Source organism: Sphaerodactylus townsendi, linkage group LG06, assembly GCF_021028975.2.
Source record: "Sphaerodactylus townsendi isolate TG3544 linkage group LG06, MPM_Stown_v2.3, whole genome shotgun sequence".
Classification (NCBI taxonomy): domain Eukaryota; kingdom Metazoa; phylum Chordata; class Lepidosauria; order Squamata; family Sphaerodactylidae; genus Sphaerodactylus; species Sphaerodactylus townsendi.
The window spans coordinates 3,966,065-3,985,788 of NC_059430.1; the positions used below are offsets into that span (position 1 = coordinate 3,966,065).

General features: G+C 46.0%; 2 protein-coding genes across 3 annotated transcripts in view; one reads left to right on the forward strand and one right to left on the reverse strand.

Annotated features, from left to right (window-relative positions):
• The window catches only part of LOC125434938 (C-type lectin-like), a 443,381-nt gene that overhangs the window by 386,370 nt on the left and 37,287 nt on the right, over positions 1-19,724 (forward strand). The gene's annotated exons all lie outside the window — the stretch shown is intronic.
• LOC125434552 (olfactory receptor 5V1-like) lies at positions 10,589-14,178 on the reverse strand. The gene is given in 5 exon segments (XM_048500049.1): positions 10,589-10,609; positions 11,143-11,727; positions 11,729-12,115; positions 12,865-12,898; positions 14,087-14,178. Coding segments are annotated over 5 exon segments (1,119 nt in total).

A 19,724-nucleotide genomic window follows, 5' to 3' on the forward strand; every position in this document is an offset into this window, starting at 1 on the left:
CAGCAGTCTGAGAGATTGCCAAAATCAGCCAGGCTCTGCAGAGGTTCCCGTAAGGGGTGTTCCAGAGGGCTTGCTCCATTTACAAAGAGCCCAAGAAGCAAACTTAAAGACAATAGGGGTCTTGGGGATACTCTAAGGTGTCCAGGCTGCATTGGCACGGTGAGATAGGTTCTTTTAGGGACAGAAAGAGGTGTGGGGCAGTTATTGGGGTACACACAAACCCACAGGAGTATAACTCGGGGAACCAAGGGTTATACTTATACGTGGCTGCATCCTCGATCTCAAGCTGGTCTCCGTAAAGGTCTATTTCCCCGTATAGGGTAGATACAATCTTAGGACCCCACTGAGGAAGGCTACTGGGGAGACGCTCAAAGATTGTTAAGTATTCTACAGTAATGTTTTCTACAGCAATACCATATACTTGTAGAGAATAGTGGGGACAGGGGCGACAGGCAGGAGCTAAGTAGGGTGCAATCCAATAACTGGGAAACGGGAGTTCAGATGGGGTAGGGAGCATATACATATGGGCAGCTAAGAAACTAGATCAAAGCACAAAGCTAAAATCACAGATAAAAAAAACTTTAAGTATTATCACAGTTCTGCCTCAGCCTCGTTGACGGTCCTTTCCAGCGATGTTTTCAACCGGGAGAGTTCTGCGGGCTGTTGAGTCGAACACAAAATATAGTTCAGCGTCACAGGACACCGGGTCCCTCGGAAAGGGAAAAACCCGGACTTATGCCTCTACTGAAGACTGTATCTGGAAAATATTCCAACAGGTAGTTTAGATGTGTTCGTTTTCCAGCAAGGTTACAGCTGCGTCAGCTTCGTCCTCTTTAGTTTCAGGCGCCGGAGGGGGTGTTTCACAGTGGGCCGGCTTTCTGCGGAAGAGCATGCGCAAATCAGATCCCAATTCAGCCAACCAGATGTCCTCGTCACGAGCCGCTGTTTCTCTAGCCTCCACAAGGGGTGGTGCGTCAGAGTGCTTCAGGCGGGTGTGATGGACCCAGGTCTTTACCCCTCCGACTTTCACTGAAGCTTGAGTGGCAAGGAGGACTTGAAAGGGACCCTTCCACACCGGAATGAGAGGCTCTTTCTTATAGCCTTTGATGTAGACCCAGTCTCCCAGCACGAAAGGATGTAGCGGGGCAGTCAGTCCTTCTGGTCGGATTTCGTTCAAGTCACAGTGCAGCTGTGAGACTGAGGCAGCTAGGCAAGAAATATATTCGACAGTTAAAGCATCACCCACTCTGGCTTCGTCAGCCAGGATGGGTCGGGACAGAGGGTAAGGTCTCCCATACATTATTTCAAAAGGGCTGAGTTTCCATTTTCCCCGGGGGCTGGTTCTTACTCGCAAGAGGGCCAGGGGAAGGGCATTGGGCCACTTTAAGGAGGTCTCCTGCATGATCTTGGTCAGAGCCACCTTCAGGGACCTGTTCATTCTCTCGACCACCCCAGAGGATTGGGGCCGCCAGGAGCTCTGAAGCTTCCAGGGGATCCTGAGGATTCTGCTAACCTCCTGTACTACCTGAGCCATGAATGAGCTCCCATTGTCAGAATTTATCCCCTCCCACGGGAACCCATAGGCCGGGGACAATGTCCTTTAGGAGTACCTTGACCACCTCTTTGGCTTGGCACGTCCTGCCGGGGTAGGCTAGGGGCCAGCCTGACATGGTATCCATGAACACAAGGAGGTACCTGTATCCTGCAGCCCGAGGCAGTTCAGTGAAGTCACACTGCCAGCTGGAGCCAGGGTGTTGTCCCCTAAATACTTTCTTCCTCTCGCAAAACCGCAGGGACGGGTTGGAGGGAAACATTTGTCTTGCGTTGGCCCAGATAACACACAGTTTTTTTGTAATCGCTTCTGCCTGTGCTCTGACTTCTTCTTTGCTCCAATAAAAATATAGATCAAACCAATTTATCAGACCCTGACACCCTATGTGGGTGCCTGTGTGGAGGTTTTTCAAGATCTGAAATACCAGCCCTTCAGGCACAAAGATTTTTCCTTGTTCTGTTTCCCACCATCCATCCTCCCTGGAGTGTAGTCCACTCCCTTCAGCAAATTTGTTTTCCTTTTGTGTGTATATTGGGTCTAAGTCCTGTACTGCTGGGATGAGGGCTCCTGTTATGGCAGCTTGTTCTTGTTCCCATTCCTCTTGTGCCCATGCTGCCCTTTCTAAATCCTCCTCGTCCTTTTCCTCCATTTCCTCCCAAAAAGTTAATCTAGGCCTTTGCAATCTTTCAATGAGGGCTTGTGCAACAGCTTCCTTAGTAGTGTAGTAAACCTGCTTTCCCCCTGCTGCCGCTTTTGCAGCGGTATCTGCCCTTCTGTTTCCCCGGGCCACAATGGAGTCCCCTGCTGAATGTCCCTTGCAGTGTACAATAGCAAGTTCGCTAGGTCTATGTATGGCCTCCAGAAGGCCCAGCACAAGCGAGGCATGTTTGATTTTTGATCCTTTAGAGGTTAGTAAACCCCTTTGTTTCCAAAGTTCCCCAAAAGCATGTGCAACCCAAAAGGCATATCTGGAATCTGTGTATATATTTGCCCGCTGACCTGTTGCCAGGACCAGCGCTCGTATTACAGCCATGAGTTCCGCAGCCTGTGCAGAATATGTTGGGGGCAGTGTTCTGGCTTCTATGACTGTGTTCTGGGTGACAACTGCAAAGCCAGAAAACCGCTTCCCCTCCACCATATAGCTGCTCCCATCTGTCCAAAATTCTACCTCTGGGTTTTCTAATGGCTGATCCTGCAAATCTGCACGGGCCGCGTATGTCATGTCTATGGTTTCAATGCAATCATGCAGAAGAGGACTCTCATCAGGCAGAAGAGTAGCTGGGTTTAGCTTGGTGGAGACTACACACTTCACCCCCGGGCTGTCAATTAGGATGGCCTGATATTTTGCCATGCGTTGCTGAGTTAACCAGTGGCCCCCTTTCTGTTCCAACACGGCTAAAACAGCATGAGGAACATAGACAGTCAGATCCCCCCCCCCAGCGTGAATTTTAAAGCATCCTCTACTAATAGGCAAGCAGCAGCTACAGCACGTAGGCACGCGGGCCATCCCTTAGCTACCAGGTCAAGTTGTTTTGATAAGTATGCGACAGGTCTCTGAGTGTCAGCAAACTCCTGGGTCAAAACTCCCTTCGCTATTCCCTTCTGTTCATGCAGGAACAGAAAGAATTATTTCGTAGAGTCAGGGAGACCCAATGCCGGGGCACTGATAAGAGCCTGTTTTACTGCCCGGAATGCGTTAGTTTCAAGGGTTTCCCATTCTATTTTTGCGAGTTCAGGCCCCGGTAGCATCTCGTACAGGGGTTTAGTTAAGGTAGCATAGTCTGGGATCCAGTTTCTGGTGTAACCTGCAATTCCCAAGAACTTCCTTAAATCTTTCCTGGTTTCAGGTTGCTTTATCTTTGTTATCGCATCTTTCCTAGATGCTGTCAAAGCTCTTTCCCCCCTCTTTAATTGATAACCAAGATAGAGCACCGTTTCCTGAGTGATTTGGGCTTTTGCCTGCGAGACCCGGAACCCCTCCTGTGCCAAAAAATTAAGGAGAGAAATAGTGGCATGCGTGCATGTAAGGGCATCAGCTGCAGAAAGGAGGAGATCATCAACATATTGGAGAAGGTTAAGCCCCTCCGGGGGATCCCAATCCCGAAGCCTGCGTTCAAGAGCAGAGCCAAAGAGAGTTGGGCTATTCTTGAACCCCTGGGGCAGGTTGGTCCAGCGGATTTGGGTCTTACGGCCATCCGGGTAAGACCACTCGAAAGCAAAAATGTCCCTACAAGCAGGATCCAGAGGCACAGAAAAAATGCATCCTTCAAATCAAGGCAGGTAAAATAGGAATGATCAGCGGGAATTAAGGTGAGCAAGGTGTAGGGGTTGGGAACGACGTCATGGAGATCTACCATAATTTGATTGATGCTGCGGAGATCATGGACCATGCGAAAAGTGCCGTCCTTCTTTGGGACTCCAATGATTGGAGTGTTAAAGGGGGAGGCACACTCCTCCAAGATGCCATTGTGCAGGAGGCGATCAATCACCGGCTGCAGCCCAATCTGCACATGTTGCGCAATGGGATATTGCTGGAGACGGACCGGGAGAGCCCCGGGTTTCAGAGCAACAAAAACAGGGGGAACAAAAGAAGCATGTTGGATATGGGCTATGTCCCATACCACAGGGTTTACAGCTGAGAGGGGGACCTGCGGGGGAATGGGAACCTCGGGGGCAGCGGTTATTAGAGAAAAAATTCCATCTACTTCGGGGGACACCTCAAGACGGCAGTCCCCATTCACGAAGGAGATAGTCGCATTCAACCTGCCCAACAGATCCCGTCCCAACAGAGAAATAGGACAGTCCTCGATGCTCAGAAAAGAGTGAGAAGTGACAGTGGTCCCCAGAGCAACCGGGGTGGGAACCAGGGTAGGAACAGTTTGGGCTCGCCCGCTAGTCCCCACCACCCGAACTGTGTTGCCAGTTTCAGGGATTGAGGGTTTCCCGTTGAACACAGAATAGGCTGCTCCAGTGTCAACAAGCATAGGGATTTTCCGGCCCCCAACAGTAACCTCGCATGGTGTCTGTTGTGAGGGGGGGAAGGGCAAGGAGATTGTCAGCCCCTTTGAGTCCCCTTACAGGAGAGAAAGGGGGGATATAAATCCAAACTCCTCTTCTTCTTCTTCTTCTTCTTCTTCTTCTTCTTCTTCTTCTTCTTCTTCTTCTTCTTCTTCTTCTTCTTCTTCTTCTTCTTCTTCTTCTTCTTCTTCTTCTTCTTCTTCTTCTTCTTCTTCTTCTGTCCCTTTTCCTGGGAGAGCAACCTCTGTGGAATGGACATTAGTCGTAATTCTAGGAGGTCTCCAGGCTCTGCCTGAGGGTCAGTAAACCTAGTGATACTGCACGCTCTGCTTTTGTTAGTGCAACTCAGTATCACATTCACCTTTTTTGCTGCAGCACCGCAGCCCTTGCTCATGTGATTGGGAGATCCTCACATACCTGCTACTGGCGAAGACAGGGATTCCCCCATCACACACCTCTGCATTTGATTTTGTTTTGCCCAAATGCAACCATCAAGATAATTCTAGGCATGATTGCTTCCTCTGAGGTGTTAGCTGTCCCCCCTAGTTGAATGTCACCTGCTGATTTGATAGGAATTCCCTCTTCCTCTTCACCAAAGTCACTGAAACAACTGCAGAATGCCTCTGGGCATGGGCAAGATATGTCTGCATGACCATACTCCTTTCGACCAAAATATGGCATTAGAATTGTGTATTAATCTGCCATTTCCCAGACTATCTTTGTTCTAGAATTCTCCGCTCGGGCCCTGGTGCCTGCCTAGTTCTGTCCCCCGAATACAGAATCTTTTAAACTCATTTAAGTTGGCAGAGCCTTGGGGGTTTCAGTGGGTGGCATGACTCAGAAATTCAACAGGTAGAGCTGAAGGTGCAGTTGTGGTTGTAACGGAGGATAGCAGCTGGAATGACTGGGGATTTCTAAGAAAAAGACATCCAGTTTTCTGTTCAGGGTGTTGCAGAACTCAGAACGACAGCCGGACGGGATGGTTCTTGGGGAAAAAAGGCACCGTTGCGATCTCTAAAAAGGACCAGGCAGCCTGGGAGCTTTTTATGCAGACAGCATTTTGATGCATGAAGCTTAAATATCCATCGAGCTTTTCTTGTGCCGCGTATGAACTTTTAAATAGCTCATTATCAGCTAATTATTAACGCACAATTAACTTACAGGATTCGCTGCTACCAATGGTGGTGATGCCCACAAGTACATCTGACATTAGAAGGGATTGCAGTCGTTCATAGAAAACAGGCTGATACCTGGCAATTGGCCATTAGAGCTAAATAAAGCCTCCATGGTCTGTAGCAGTATACCCCTTAATTTCAGTTGCCAGGGGGGCAAACGGGGGCAACAGCCACAGAAGGCCGTTGCTTTCACCTCCTGCACGTGAGCTCCCAAAGGCACCTGGTGGACCACTGCGAGTAGCAGAGAGCTGGACTAGATGGACTCTGGTCTGATCCAGCAGGCTCTTTCTTATGTTCTTAAGGCCATTGCTTTCACCTCCTGCCTGTGAGCTCCCAAAGGCACCTGGTGGGCCACTGCGAGTAGGAGAGAGCTGGACTAGATGGACTCTGGTCTGATCCAGCAGGCTAGTTCTTATGTTCTTAAGGCCATTGCTTTCACCTCCTGCACGTGAGCTCCCAAAGGCACCTGGTGGGCCACTGCGAGTAGCAGAGAGCTGGACTAGATGGACTCTGGTCTGATCCAGCAGGCTAGTTCTTATGTTCTTAAGGCCGTTGCTTTCACCTCCTGCACGTGAGCTCCCAAAGGCACCTGGTGGGCCACTGCGAGTAGCAGAGAGCTGGACTAGATGGACTCTGGTCTGATCCAGCTGGCTCGTTCTTATGTTGTTATGTTCTTCATGCCTTCTTCCCCCAGGAACTGTTCAGCAGATTTTAGTTCTTATGTTCTTCTTATGTTCTTATGCTGAAGAACAGGGCGGGATGGGGGAGGATGCTGTTTATTTATTCATTCATTCATTCATTCATTCATTCATTCATTCATTCATTCATTCATTCATTCATTCATTCGATTTGGTAAACCGCCCTACCCCCAAAGGGCTCAGGGCGGTGCACAACAAACAACAATACAATAAAACAAATCGAATAACCCCAGTTAAAATATAAAACCTTACAACTATAAAACTATGGCAGCAGCCTTCAATAAATAATTTGATTAATAATAGAAGACGTCTGGCACCCAACCCCAGTGATCAAACCCTGGGAAGGAAGGGGATTGGCAGATGGTCCAATAGATAGCCAGTGTGCAGGACGACACGAGGGGCGGGCTCAGCGGCTGGCTCCCTCAAAAGCCTGGTGGAACAACACCGTTTTGCAGGCCCTGCGGAACTTCCAAGGTCCCGCAGGGCCCTAACTGCTGGAGGAAGGGCGTTCCACCAGCAGGAGCCAGGGCAGTAAACGCCCTGGCCCGGGTGGAGGCCAGCCGCATCATGGAGGGGCCGGGGACCACCAGTAAATTCGCCTCCGCAGAGCAGAGGGCACGACTTGGGACGTAAGGAGTGAGACGGTCCCGTAGGTATGAGGGCCCCAGGCCGTAAAGGGCCTTAAAGGTCAAGAACCAGCACCTTGAAGACGATCCGGAATTCCACTGGGAGCCAATGCAAGCGGCACAACACGGGGGTGATGTGATCTCTGACTGAGACCCCCGTGAGAAGACGAGCCGCTGCATTTTGGACCAGCTTCAGTTTCCGTATCAACCGCAAGGGAAGGCCCGCGTAGAGTGAATTACAATAATCCAGTCTGTTGCAGTTATTCTGCTTGTGGGTTGTGAAAGACATCTGGGCCTAACTATAAATGATTCTATGGCTTTACTTTTGTAAAAAATGACCCATAAGGAAATGTAAGTGGGCAGTAGCAGGTCGGCCAATGGAGCCAAAGAGAGCAATTTCAAAGCTGTATTTCAAAAGAATATTTTCTGGAAGTTGCATTTGAATTCTGCTATAAGAACAGCCATGAGTTCAAGATGTTATTATTCCTCTGGGGGACAATACGTTCCATTAAATACTAAAGTTTGTGGGCAGTTATAGCATGTTCTAGGCTAGGGGGTTGGGTTATTATGATTATTATTCTTTATTCAACTTACAAGCAGTTCTCCCTGGTAGATGGGCTCTGAGGAAACATCAGTCAATTATATGATTCAAACAATGTACAACAACGTGGATTCACATGCTATGATACCCTTCCCCATGTTCACAGAGTCAGCTCACAGGTTGCCTCAGGTAATGTGGTTTGAGGCCTTGAAGCACCCCCATTCTCACATCCTTACAGCCCATTTCTAGTAAGCAGGAAGAATAAAGCACTGGTTGGAAAAGAGGCTTGGTAGTGTATAAGTATATGGTAGAGGATAAAGAATTTATGGTAAGAACAATGAAGCAAAAATGGGAGAAAGAAAAATTTTTAGAAGAAGAAAAAATAGAAAGAATTATGGACAGTATGACGAAGATAAAGATTGAAAAATTTGTGGAATTGGAAAGAAAGGTGTTACTCAAATGGTATAGAACCCCAATACAACTAGCCTACATGATCAAAGGACTAAGCCCAAAATGTTGGCACTGTGGAGAAAAAGGAGCATATTATACTCATATGTGGATAGAATGTAAAGTGGTAAAAAAGTTTTGGGAGAATATTTTGAAATATGTAGAACAGTTAGTAAAAGTAAAAATTGATGTAAACAATGATTTATTAATTGTGGGGATAATAGATGATATAAGAGTGAACAGAACTTTGGAACCAATGTATAAAATAACGATTAGAGCAGCACACACAGTGTTGGCGCTGGGCTGGAAAGATAACAAGAAATGGACAGTCTCAAAATGGTTGGAATATATTTGGGAACAAATCCAGTAAGAGATTTTTGAGAGACTGGCAAAAAATACATTATGGCAAGAGAAACTAGAAGATATTGTGAAGCTATGGACATTGTATGAAAAATGGATGGAAGAAGCCGGATTTAACGAAGAACCATGGAATAAGAGAATAAGAAGAATGAACCTTCTGCTGCTTGCTTGAAATAATCAATGGAAAAGAGGGGGGGAGGGGGGTGAAAAAGGAAAAAATGTATAGTTGGAACAAACATATTGAATGTAACAAATATAATAATATTCTATACAATAAAAAAATTTTAAAAAAGGAAAAGGGACTTGGTGACTAAGAATGTGTTCTTCTGGGCTGCTTCTCTCTGGGGGACAGTTTCATTAGGTGGCTACAGGAGGAACGGACACCTGGAAGACCTTTAAATACTAACAACTTTTTGTCGATTCTGTCCTGATACAACTGATTCACTTTCTCATATTTTGCTTCACTGTTCAAAATACAACAACATTAGAACTGATTTGAGGGCTGCATTACCAACAGGATTTAGGCTCCTTTCTGATAAGTTAAAAATGGCTAAGCTTCTAAATAATTCTAATGTTGAAATCTCGGAAGCTGTTGCTGTATTTTTACTCAGCGCACTACAAGTTGTGCAATAATGACCTCCTTATTGTATTTGGAATTCTTGACACACACCGGTTTTATGCCTAATATTTAACAACACAAACCTTTATTGGCATATAAAACAGGACAAAATTTTAAAACAAAACAAGGTTAAGAAATACAGTTAAAATTACTAATTTCCAGTATAAAATTTGCAACAGTTTCACAAAAGAGCACATCAGAGCTGTTCAGGAGATTGGGTATCTTATAACACCCATGCCACTGAGAACATTGCAAGAAAATGGAATTCACGTATTTCATGCGTATCTTATTGTATTTAGGGCATAGAAACAAAGAATGGTCAAGTGTTTCAACCGTAGTCATATCACATGAACACACTCTTTTAGAACGTTCCATATTCTTGAATTGTCCCTCCAGCAGAGCTGATGGCAGCACATTACATCTTGCAGTAGCCAAGGCTCTCCTCTGGGTGGGATTAATCAGCAGACGAAGATATGCTGCCATAATTCCACGCTCACACGGGATTAATAATGTAGTCGGAGAACAGGTTGTCTTGGCAGCACGAGTCAAATTATGAAAATCAAGATCCAAGAGCCTATTCTTAACTAGTCTGAAGGCTTCCACCTTTGTGAGCATAAGGAGTGATTCCAAGGGGAAACCTATTACTTCAACCTTTCTAAAGATCAAAGTATACCATTCTGAAATGAAGTGATCATTATGCCTAATAAAGGTTTTGGACTGGATTGGACTAACAACATTTCATTACGGTGTCACCTATTTCATTTCACTCTACTGAGAAATACTTAGAACTGGGCAATCAAGAAAGGACATACCACACTCCTCTGTAGATATATTTCCCCCATTCTCGTACTCTCCTGCCTTTTTATTTATTCTTTACTTTGGCTTATTCTGCAATATGTTACATTTCAGTACCCTTTTCCTTTTATTTCAGTTCAGCTACTGAATCTGTGGCTGTTTCGCGACGCAGCCAAAAGGAAATTTGGCACGCCGCAAGAATTCTGCCAGCTTGAGCGAGGCCGCTCGCGACGTAGCATGCGGACGGGCTATGGAGAGGTCGGTAGATTGCGGCTGCCCGCATGGAGTCGCTTCTTCGCCTATTACTTTGTTCGCGTTTGTTGACGCCGAAGTTACCATCGCCATTCACCTCCAGGGCCTGAGGACGCATGGGCTCGACGCCAGCAGTCAATCGACGGACAAAGGGAGAGCGGACGGAAGGGGATAAAACAGCGTGTTCTCGGGCGGTGCTGTTAAGCGCACTTCACCGAACACGCTGTTCAGGAACAACAACCCTTTAAAGGGTTGTTTTTCAGGGCGGCCTGACGCCGCCCTGGGGGAGGGGGAGCGACGCCAGGTCAGCGCTGCTGCTTAGCAGCAGCGCCGCCTGTACGAATGGCTCCCTGGGGACGGCGTTTATCCCGTCCCCAGGGCGCCATTTAAGGGCCGTGCGGAAACGGCCTGTGTCTTTTTGAATACTTCACTACGACACTACTTCACTAACACTGGCTGCACTAATGAGGGTAGAGTTAGGTTTACCATCAATTGAATCACGGGCTCATCTTGCAATCTTGAAAGCCTGGGGGGAAAAAAAACAACTCAGATAATAAGGAATCCTTTGGTCATCAGTCTTTTACTCTCCTGATGACAAAAAATAAAAACCGCTCTACCTTTTTTCGAAAAAAATCGATCTCGGTACACTATTCCAGATGATTTATTAAGAGTTTCAACATCCAATGCTGAACTCCGAGACTGGGTGTACAGAGAAGATGCCAGAATAAACAGACAATGAATAGTCCCAACAAAAACTGCTCCACGGTATAAACTATTTAAAAGAGATCATATTAGAGCTACATATCTGACCACTACACTAACAAGAAACCTAAGAATAGCTTATACTTCTATTAGATGTCAATCTGTTTTAACTGCATGTATTTCTGTATTGTTATAGCCAATGGCTCAAACAATAAATACTTGACTTGACACTATGGCCCACTACAACAAAACAAAAAATCCAATCAATCCCAGACTTCACAAAACTCTATACTAGTAGTACTCAAGGGGGATGATGCGAATAGGTACCACAACATGGCTCCCACTTCTCTAACTTACAGAGTGGTGATGCTCAGACTTCCTCCAGCTTTCCACAGCCTTCTTCAGGGCCCCCTTCACGTCTTTGTTGCGGAGGCTGTAAATGAGGGGGTTCAGCATTGGGGTGATTACACAGTACATGATGGAGACCAAAGTGCCCGTCGCCACTGAGTAACCAGCACGTGGCCTCTGATAGTTCAGTAGTGCATTTCCATAGTAAATGAAGACAACCGTGAGGTGAGACGCACAAGTGGAAAACGCTTTGCGCTTGCCAGTAGTGGACTGAATCCTCAAGATGGAGGACAGGATGAAGATGTATGAGGAAATAATGAACAGTAAGGGCCCCCCACCCATAAAAACTCCTGCCATTTGGAGTGCCAGTTTATTGATGGGTGCATCATTGCAAGCAATTTTCATCAGTGGAGGTACATCACAGAAGATGTGATGAATCTGGTTGACTCCACAAAAGTCCAACCTGGTGCTGAGTGCCATCTGTAGAGCGGAGTCTAGGAAGCCCCAGATCCACGTGGCAAAGGCCAGTACGGTGCACACCTTGGTGTTCATGAGGTGGGAGTAATGCAAAGGTTTGCAGATGCATGCATGAAGGGTCGAGGGTTATGACAGCTAGCAAGCCAGGCCTCTTCTGCTCCCCGCGGAAAGACATCAGGAAGAACATCTGGGCCATGCACTCATTGTAGGAGATGGTCTGTTGTTGGAGCAAGAGGTTCACCATGATCTTAGGGACGGTGACAGAGGAGATGCAAATATCTAAGCAGGAGAGATGGCTGAGGAAATAATACATGTAACTATGGAGGCTGGAATCCAGTTGAATCATAATAAATATCATGAGGTTCCCCAGTACGGTGACCAAGTAGATGGCTAAGAATACCAGGGAGAGGTATATGTGACCATACAGAATGCCAGAGAACCCCAGGAAGACAAATTCCACCACTTCTGTCTGATTCTTGATTCCTGTTGATCGCCTAAAAGTCATCTGTAAGGGGGAAATAATTGACTGAGAGAAGAGAAGGCAGCTGGGTATGTTTCACTTGGGAAAGAGAAGGTTAAAGGGTGACATGATAACCATGTTTAAATATTTGAAGGGATGTCATGTTGAACAGGGAGCAATCTTCTTTTCTGCTGCTCCAGAGACCGAAGAAGAAGAAGAAGAAGAAGAAGAAGAAGAAGAAGAAGAAGAAGAAGAAGAAGAAGAAGAAGAAGAAGAAGAAGAAGAAGAAGAAGAAGAAGAAGAAGAAGAAGAAGAAGAAGAAGAAGAAGAAGAGGAGGAGGAGGAGGAGGAGGAGGAGGAGGAGGAGGAGGAGGAGGAGGAGTTTGGATTTATATCCCCTCTTTCTCTCCTGCAGGAGACTCAAAGGGGTTTACAATCTCCTTGCCCTTCCCCCTCACAACAAGCACCCTGTGAGGCCAGATTAGATACACGAGCTCTTAACCTCCTACGCCACTGCTGCTCTTAAGAAGAAGATTTTGGATTTGTACCCCAACTTTCTCTCCTATAAGGAGATTCAGAGGGGATTGCAAACTCCTTCCCTTCCTCTCCCCACAGCAAACACCATGTGAGGGAGGTGGAGCTGAGAGAGTCCTGAGAGAACTGTGACCAGCCCAAGGCCATCTAGCAGGAATGTAGGAATGCCAAAACAAATCTGGTTCTCCATCTAAGACTGCATCGCTCATGTGGAGGAGTTGATTCTTCCTGTCCTCCCTTTCCCCGTTCCCTTTTCTCACCTTCCCCAGTGCAGGTGTTTTGACTGAGATGACCCTGGAACAGAATTCCGAGGTAGGGAGTTCTGCTTGTTTTGTTTTGGAAAGCACAAGGGCAGCCGAAGCTTTTTTAAGCAAATAACTGTGTGTTATTGTGATTCTATTCAGACTAATTTGATTTCATAAATTTCAGCTGCCAAAGTGGAAATGACACGAATGGATGTTCTTCATTCTTATCGGTTGAGCTATTCTAGGAAATATATATCTAATAATAAATAAAATTTATTTATTTACCCCATATGTCCCAAATCAGTCTCTGCGCTCAGCAGAGGCCAATTTACTGGAGATTCCCTGGCCCCTCAATGATGCGGCTGGCCTCCACCCGGGCCAGAGCCTTTACAGCTCTGGCCCCGGCCTGGTGGAACGCTCTTCCTCCAGCTGTCCGGGCCCTGCAGGATCTTACTGAGTTCCGCAGGGCCCGCAAGACTGAGCTGTTCCACCAGGCCTTTGGGGAGACTAGCCGCTGAGGGGCCCTCCCTCCTTATAATATCAAATGGATCCTGCCGCCTTCCCTCTGGTTTTTAAAGGGAATTTGATAGTAGGTTTCTTTATCTTTTATGTGGATTTTAATAATGCTGCATTAATGGGGTGGAGTTTATTTTATTCAGAGCCTATATGTATTTTGATACTGAACAATAGATTTTAAAGTTGGACCCATATGTGCTCTCTATTTTATTGTTCACCGCCCTGATTCTCCTCGAGGAGCGTTGCTATATAAACCTAACCAATCAATCAATCAATCAATCAATCAATCAATCAATCAATCAATCAATCAATCAATAAAATAATAAAATAAAATAAAATATATGCAGTGCTGTTGGCAGGCAATCTCACTCTTCCAGAATCTAAAAACAAAAAATCTTTCCCAGGGGAACACCAGGACACATTTTAGTTGATTCGTTACAAATCAACAAGCAAATCCAATGAAGAAAAAATGCCAGTTACTGTATGATTTGGAGGATCGTGTTTCCTCGTGGCTAAGGATCCCCTGGGCAACAGACTCCCACCTAACATTCTTCTATTTAACTTGAGGGACAGGTCAAAAGATTCTTCGGAAAAGTCGGAAGAAAACTCAGGAGACCGACCTTTAAATTCCAGGCTGGTTTGAAGATTTCTTTGTAAATCAAAGTAGGGATTTACACAACTTAAACATGTAACTGGTTTAAGTACAAGTTTTGCCGCTCACCTTTGTCGCTCACCTTTGCACATGGATGACAATCCTTCCTCGTCCTCGTCCTCGTCCTCGTCCTCGTCCTCGTCCTCCTCAAGTCTGTCCATTATTTTTCATACTGTTTTCAAGATGGGAGCAACATAGCCGTGAGTTTTCAGGAGGTTCATGCATGGTGGCCCCTAGACATGGAATCTACGCTAGGTCTTGGAAGCCTCTTTCCTCCTCCAGCCACCTAAGTCTCCGATGCCCTGGAGCAGCCAGAGGTATTCAAAGCTGGTGATGCCCTCAGGGCCTAATCCTGTTTGTGGGCTGGGGGCCTTGGGGATGCTCCTGGGTTGGAAGCCCCCGGGGAGTGAGGAGCCCCCTGGCTGGAAGCTCAGAGAATTGGGACGGATTGCAACGGCTCTCATCATCATGTTTTCTGAAAGACTTCTCCTAAAACCGAATCCTGGACTTGTATCACAGCCAGGAATGGACTCTAGAATTGGCAAGTGCTAGTTAGTGATTTTTTTGAAAATGTCCATAGCCAAAGGTGTGTAACTGAAAACACACACACACACAAATCTATTTTTACTCTGCAGGAAGTCTAGAACGTGGAGCCATTGGAGCTCTGCGTGCTGCCTTTTTGATGACTGGATCTCAGTAGTATGGTGGTCCCATGCAAACCTCACGGGCAGCTTGAATATAATGTATGATGACAGAAGTATTTCTTAAAGATGCAAAAAGGAAGATTCAGTGCAAGATTAGCTTTAAAAGGGGCTTGGACAGATTTATGGAGGAGAAGTTGATTTATGGCTACCAATCTTGATCCTCTTTGATCTGAGATTGCAAATGTTTCCTAACAGTCCAGGACTGCTCGGGCTTTTACAGCCACAGAAGGCCATTGCTTTCACATCTCTGCCCTGTGAGCTCCCCAATACCGGCACCTGGTGCCAGGCCCACTGCGAGGCAGCAGAGAGCTGGACTAGATGGACTCTGGTCTGATCCAGCTGGCTCGTTCTTATGTTCTTATGTTCTTAAGATGCACTTCAGAAAGTATATAGACATTTGGGCTAAGAACGTATTTCACTTGAAATGCTCTGGTTAAGCTTGGCGATCCGAGCTCACTAAGTGCAATTATCAGTATTTGAATACCTTGGAAGAAACTTCAGTACACACTCAGACCTTACAGTAATTGTAATACCCAAAAAAGTAATTTTACCTAGTTCAGTGTCCCCTCGTGAGATATACTGTTTTCTGAGTGCCCGACATGCATAGGGTTGTGTCAGGAATTTCTACATATTAAAATAAAGTCTTACGTTGCCCTGTCAGTCATTTTACACAAGTCTTAGATGCCCCATAATCCGTTTCCACATGCCCCTACCTCCCAAGATTAGCTGAGAAGGAGCCGATGCTCCCTAAGAACATAAGAACATAGAAGAACAAGCCAGCTGATCAGACCAAAGTCCATCTAGTCCAGCTCTCTGGCTACTCGCGAAAGTGGCCCACCAGGTGCCTTTGGGAGCTCACATGTAGGATGTGAACGAATGGCCTTCTCTCGGGCATGGCTGTTGCTCCCCGAAAGCACCTGGACTGCTAAGGCACGGTAACTCAGATCAAAGAGGATCAAGATTGGTAATATAAATCAACTTCTCCTCCATAAACGGTCCAAGCCCCTTTAAAGCTATCCAGGTTGAAGTGGCCACCACCTCCCTCCTGTGGCAGCATATTCCAAACACCAATCACACGCTATGCGAAGAAGTGTTTTCTTTTAATAGTCCCAATTCTTCCCCAGCATTTCACAATGAATGCCCCTGGTTCCTAGTATTGCAGAAAGAGAGAGAAAATTTCTCTCTGTCAACATTTTCACCCCATGCATAATTTTGTAGACTTCAATCATATCCCCCTCAGACGCCTCTCTCCTCTCCTAAACCCTACAAAGAGTCCCAAACGCTGCAGCCTCTCCTCATAGGGAAGGTGGGCGAGTCCCGCAATCATCCTTGTTGCCCTTTCTCTCTGCACTTCTTTTTCTATCTCCTCAATATCCTTTTTTGAGATGCGGCACTGGTGACAGAACTGGAATACAGTACTCTCCATGCAAGCGGCCGCATCTACTGCTTTTATATAAGGGCATGACAATCTTTGAAGCCTTATTAATCCAATTCCTTTCCTAATGATCCCCAGCATAGCTTTCCTTTTCACAGCTGCCATGCATTGAGCTGGATATCTCATGGAACTATCATCAACTAAGACGCCTAAATCCCTTTCCTGGTCTCAGACTGATAGCACTGACCCTGTAAGCTTGTATGTGAAGTTTGGATTTTTTGCCCCTATGTTGCATCACTTCCTTACATTTTGCTACACTGAACTGCAATTTGCCATTTCTTGCTTCCACTCATCTAATTTATCACAAGGTCCGCTTTGGAGCTCTTTCAAGAAATCCTTTGTGGTTCTCACCACCCTACATACTCTGTATCATCTGCAAACTTGGCCACCTTTACGCTACCCACCCCTACTTCCAGGTCATTTATGAATAGGTTAAAGAGCACTCGTCCCAAAACGGATCCTTGGGGACACCACTCCAGACATCTCTCCATTGTGAGAACTTCCCATTTACACCCACTCTTTGTTTCCTGTTTCTCAACCAGTTTTTTGATCCATAGGAGGACTTCCCCTCTTATTCCTTCATTTGCTGAGTTTTCTCAAGCAGTCTCTTGTGTGAACTTCTTGTCAAAAGCCTTTTGAAATCCAAGTAGACAATGTCCACCGGTTCACTCCCTGTCCACATGCCTGTTTCACACCCCTCAAAGAACTCTAGTAAGTTTTGAAGACAGGATTTTGTTCCTCTGCAAAAGCCATGCTGACTCTTTCTCAGCAGGTCTTGCTTTCTACATGTTTTATAATTTTATCTTTAATGATAGATTTCACTAATTTACCAGGAACAGATGTCAAACTGACTGGCCTTGTAATTTCCCTCGGTCCCCCTAGATCCTTTCTTAAAGATTGGTGTGACATTAGCCATCTCTCCAGTCTTCAGGGATGGGAGCCTGATTTCAGGGGATAAGTTGCATATTAAAGTGAGAGAAGATCAGCAATTTCATGCTTGAGCTCTTTTAAGAACTCTTTAGTGCTTAGATGCAATCTGGGCCAGGGGATTTCCTATGGTAACATTTAGTTTATCAATGGCTGCCAGAACTTCTTCCCTTGTCTACCACTATCTTCAGCCTTCAGTTCTCCTGATTAAGCCTCCTAAGAAGCTTGGTTCAGGTGCAGGAATGTTCCTCACCTCCTCTTGGGTGTAGCATATGATGCAAAGAAATTCATTCAGCTTCTCTGCAATCCTCCCTGCCATCTTTACACACACCCTTTGTTCCTTTGTCATCTAACGGGCCTACCGCTTTCCCTTTGCTGGCTTTCCTGCTTTGATGTACTTGAAGAACTGTTTGTTGCTGAGTCTTGATGTTCAAGCAAAGCCATCGCTCCTCATAATCCTTTTTTGCCTCCCCTTGCCACAGCTAACTTGCTTCTCTTTTTTGCCACCATTTGTTGTTCCCCATTCATATTCTTCAGTCAAACTGGACTTCCCATTTCTAAAAGACATTTTCTTTTTTTTCTGATAATTCTCTCAACCTCTCTTGTTAACCATGGTGGCTTTCTTTTGGACTGGGTGCTGCCCTTTTCTAACCTGTGTGGAAACACATTCCAGCTGATGGTTTAAGACTGTGTTTTTTAAATAACCTCCAAGCATCCTGGACAGTTTTGACTCCTCTTGATTTTTCCCTTTCTCAGCTTCCCATAGCACTATCCTTTCATCTTTGAGAAATTTCCCTTTCCTGAAGGCTTAATGTAACTACATTAGTATAGTTGCCACTTGTTCGCGATGTTGGAGATACTGAATCTGACAGCATTGTGGTCGCTGTTCTCTATCAGCTCAACAACACCTCGACTTCCCCGCATCTCAGGTCCTGGGTCCCACATACAGAATTAGATCTAGGATCACCTCTCCCTGGTTGGTCTACAACCATCTGTTCTTAGTTACAGTCATTTAGCATATCCAGGAATGCTCTCTCTTACTATGACCTGAACATGCATTTTTTTTCAGTTTATATGGGGATAGGGTTAAAATCACCCATTACCACTACATTTTTGTTTTTGTTGGCCTCTCTAATTTCTTTTTCCATCTCAGAATCCTCTTGTGCACTTTGGTCAGGGGGACGATAATATATTCCTAATATTAAACTGTCCTTCCTAATATTCCTAATATTAAACTCTCCTGTACGCCCCACAGCAAAAGGGCCAGGAAAAGGGGTCCTTTCTCTCCATGTCTCTGCAGCCCAACTTCCAACTTGCAGCAGGAAGAAGGGAAACCATCTGGACTTCCAACCCCGCCCCCACCTCCATCTCAAAACATCTGGGAGGCGGCAAAGCTTCCAGGAAAAGACATCACAAACATAGTATATCAATATTTTAAATAAATAAAAGGTAATTCATGAGAGTCAACACCCGAAGGTTGCTCGTTGTCAGTTGATCACCCCTAGCCAATGGGAAATGAGCTGAGCTGGCAAGTGTTCCCAGATCCATTATAGGGGGTCTCTCCAATTAATCAGCATCTCTCAGGAAAACCCTGAGCCCCCTTTTCAGGTTAGTCTGCTGTAGAACTGCATTCAAGAAGAGAAGGGGAAGTTTGATGTATACTCTGCTTTCCTCAACTGTAAAGAGTCTCAAAGCAACATACAAACTCCTTCCCCACAAAAGACACCCCTGTGAGGTTGGGGGGGCTGAGAGAGTTCTGAGAGAACTGTGACTGACCCAAGGACACCCAGCAGGCTTTGACTGGAGGGATGGACACTGAATTCGGTACTTCAGATGAGAGTCCGCTTGTCAATTGGAGGAGAGGAGAATCAAAGATAAGACTCCAATGAGCAAGTGGAGGAGAGGGGAATCAAACCTGATTCTCTAGATAAGAGTCCATTGGTTAAGTGGAGGAGAGGAGAATCAAAGATAAGGCTCCAATGAGCAAGTGGAGGAGAGGGGAATCAAACCCGGTTCTCCAGATAAGAGTTTGCTTGTCAAGTGGAGGAAAGGGGAATCAAAGATAAGGCTCCAATGAGCAAGTGGAGGAGAGGGGAATCAAACCTGGTTCTCCTGATAAGAGTCTGCTTGTCAAGTGGAGGAGAAGCGGTCAACATAAGTCCATTGGTCAACATAAGAACATAAGAACATAAGAAAGAGCCTGCTGGATCAGACCAGAGTCCATCTAGTCCAGCGCTCTGCTACTCGCAGTGGCCTACCAGGTGCCTGTGGGAGCTCACAGGCAGGATGTGAAAGCAATGGCCTTCTGCTGCTGCTGCTGCTCCTGAGCACCTGGTCTGCTAAGGCATTTGGAGTCTCAGATCAAGGAGGATCAAGATTGGGAGCCAGGAGATGCGACTTCTCCATAAATCTGTCCCAAGCCCCCTTTTAAAGCTATCCAGGTTAGTGGCCATCACCACCTCCTGTGGCAGCATATTCCAAACACCGATCACACGTTGCGTGAAGATTAGTCCTAATTCTTATTTGATTAGTCCTAATTCTTCCCCCCAGCATTCTCAATGAGGAGGAAGAGGAAGGACCCAACCTTTACTTGTCATCCATGTGCAAAAATGAGCATCAAAGGTGGGTAACTTGTACTTAA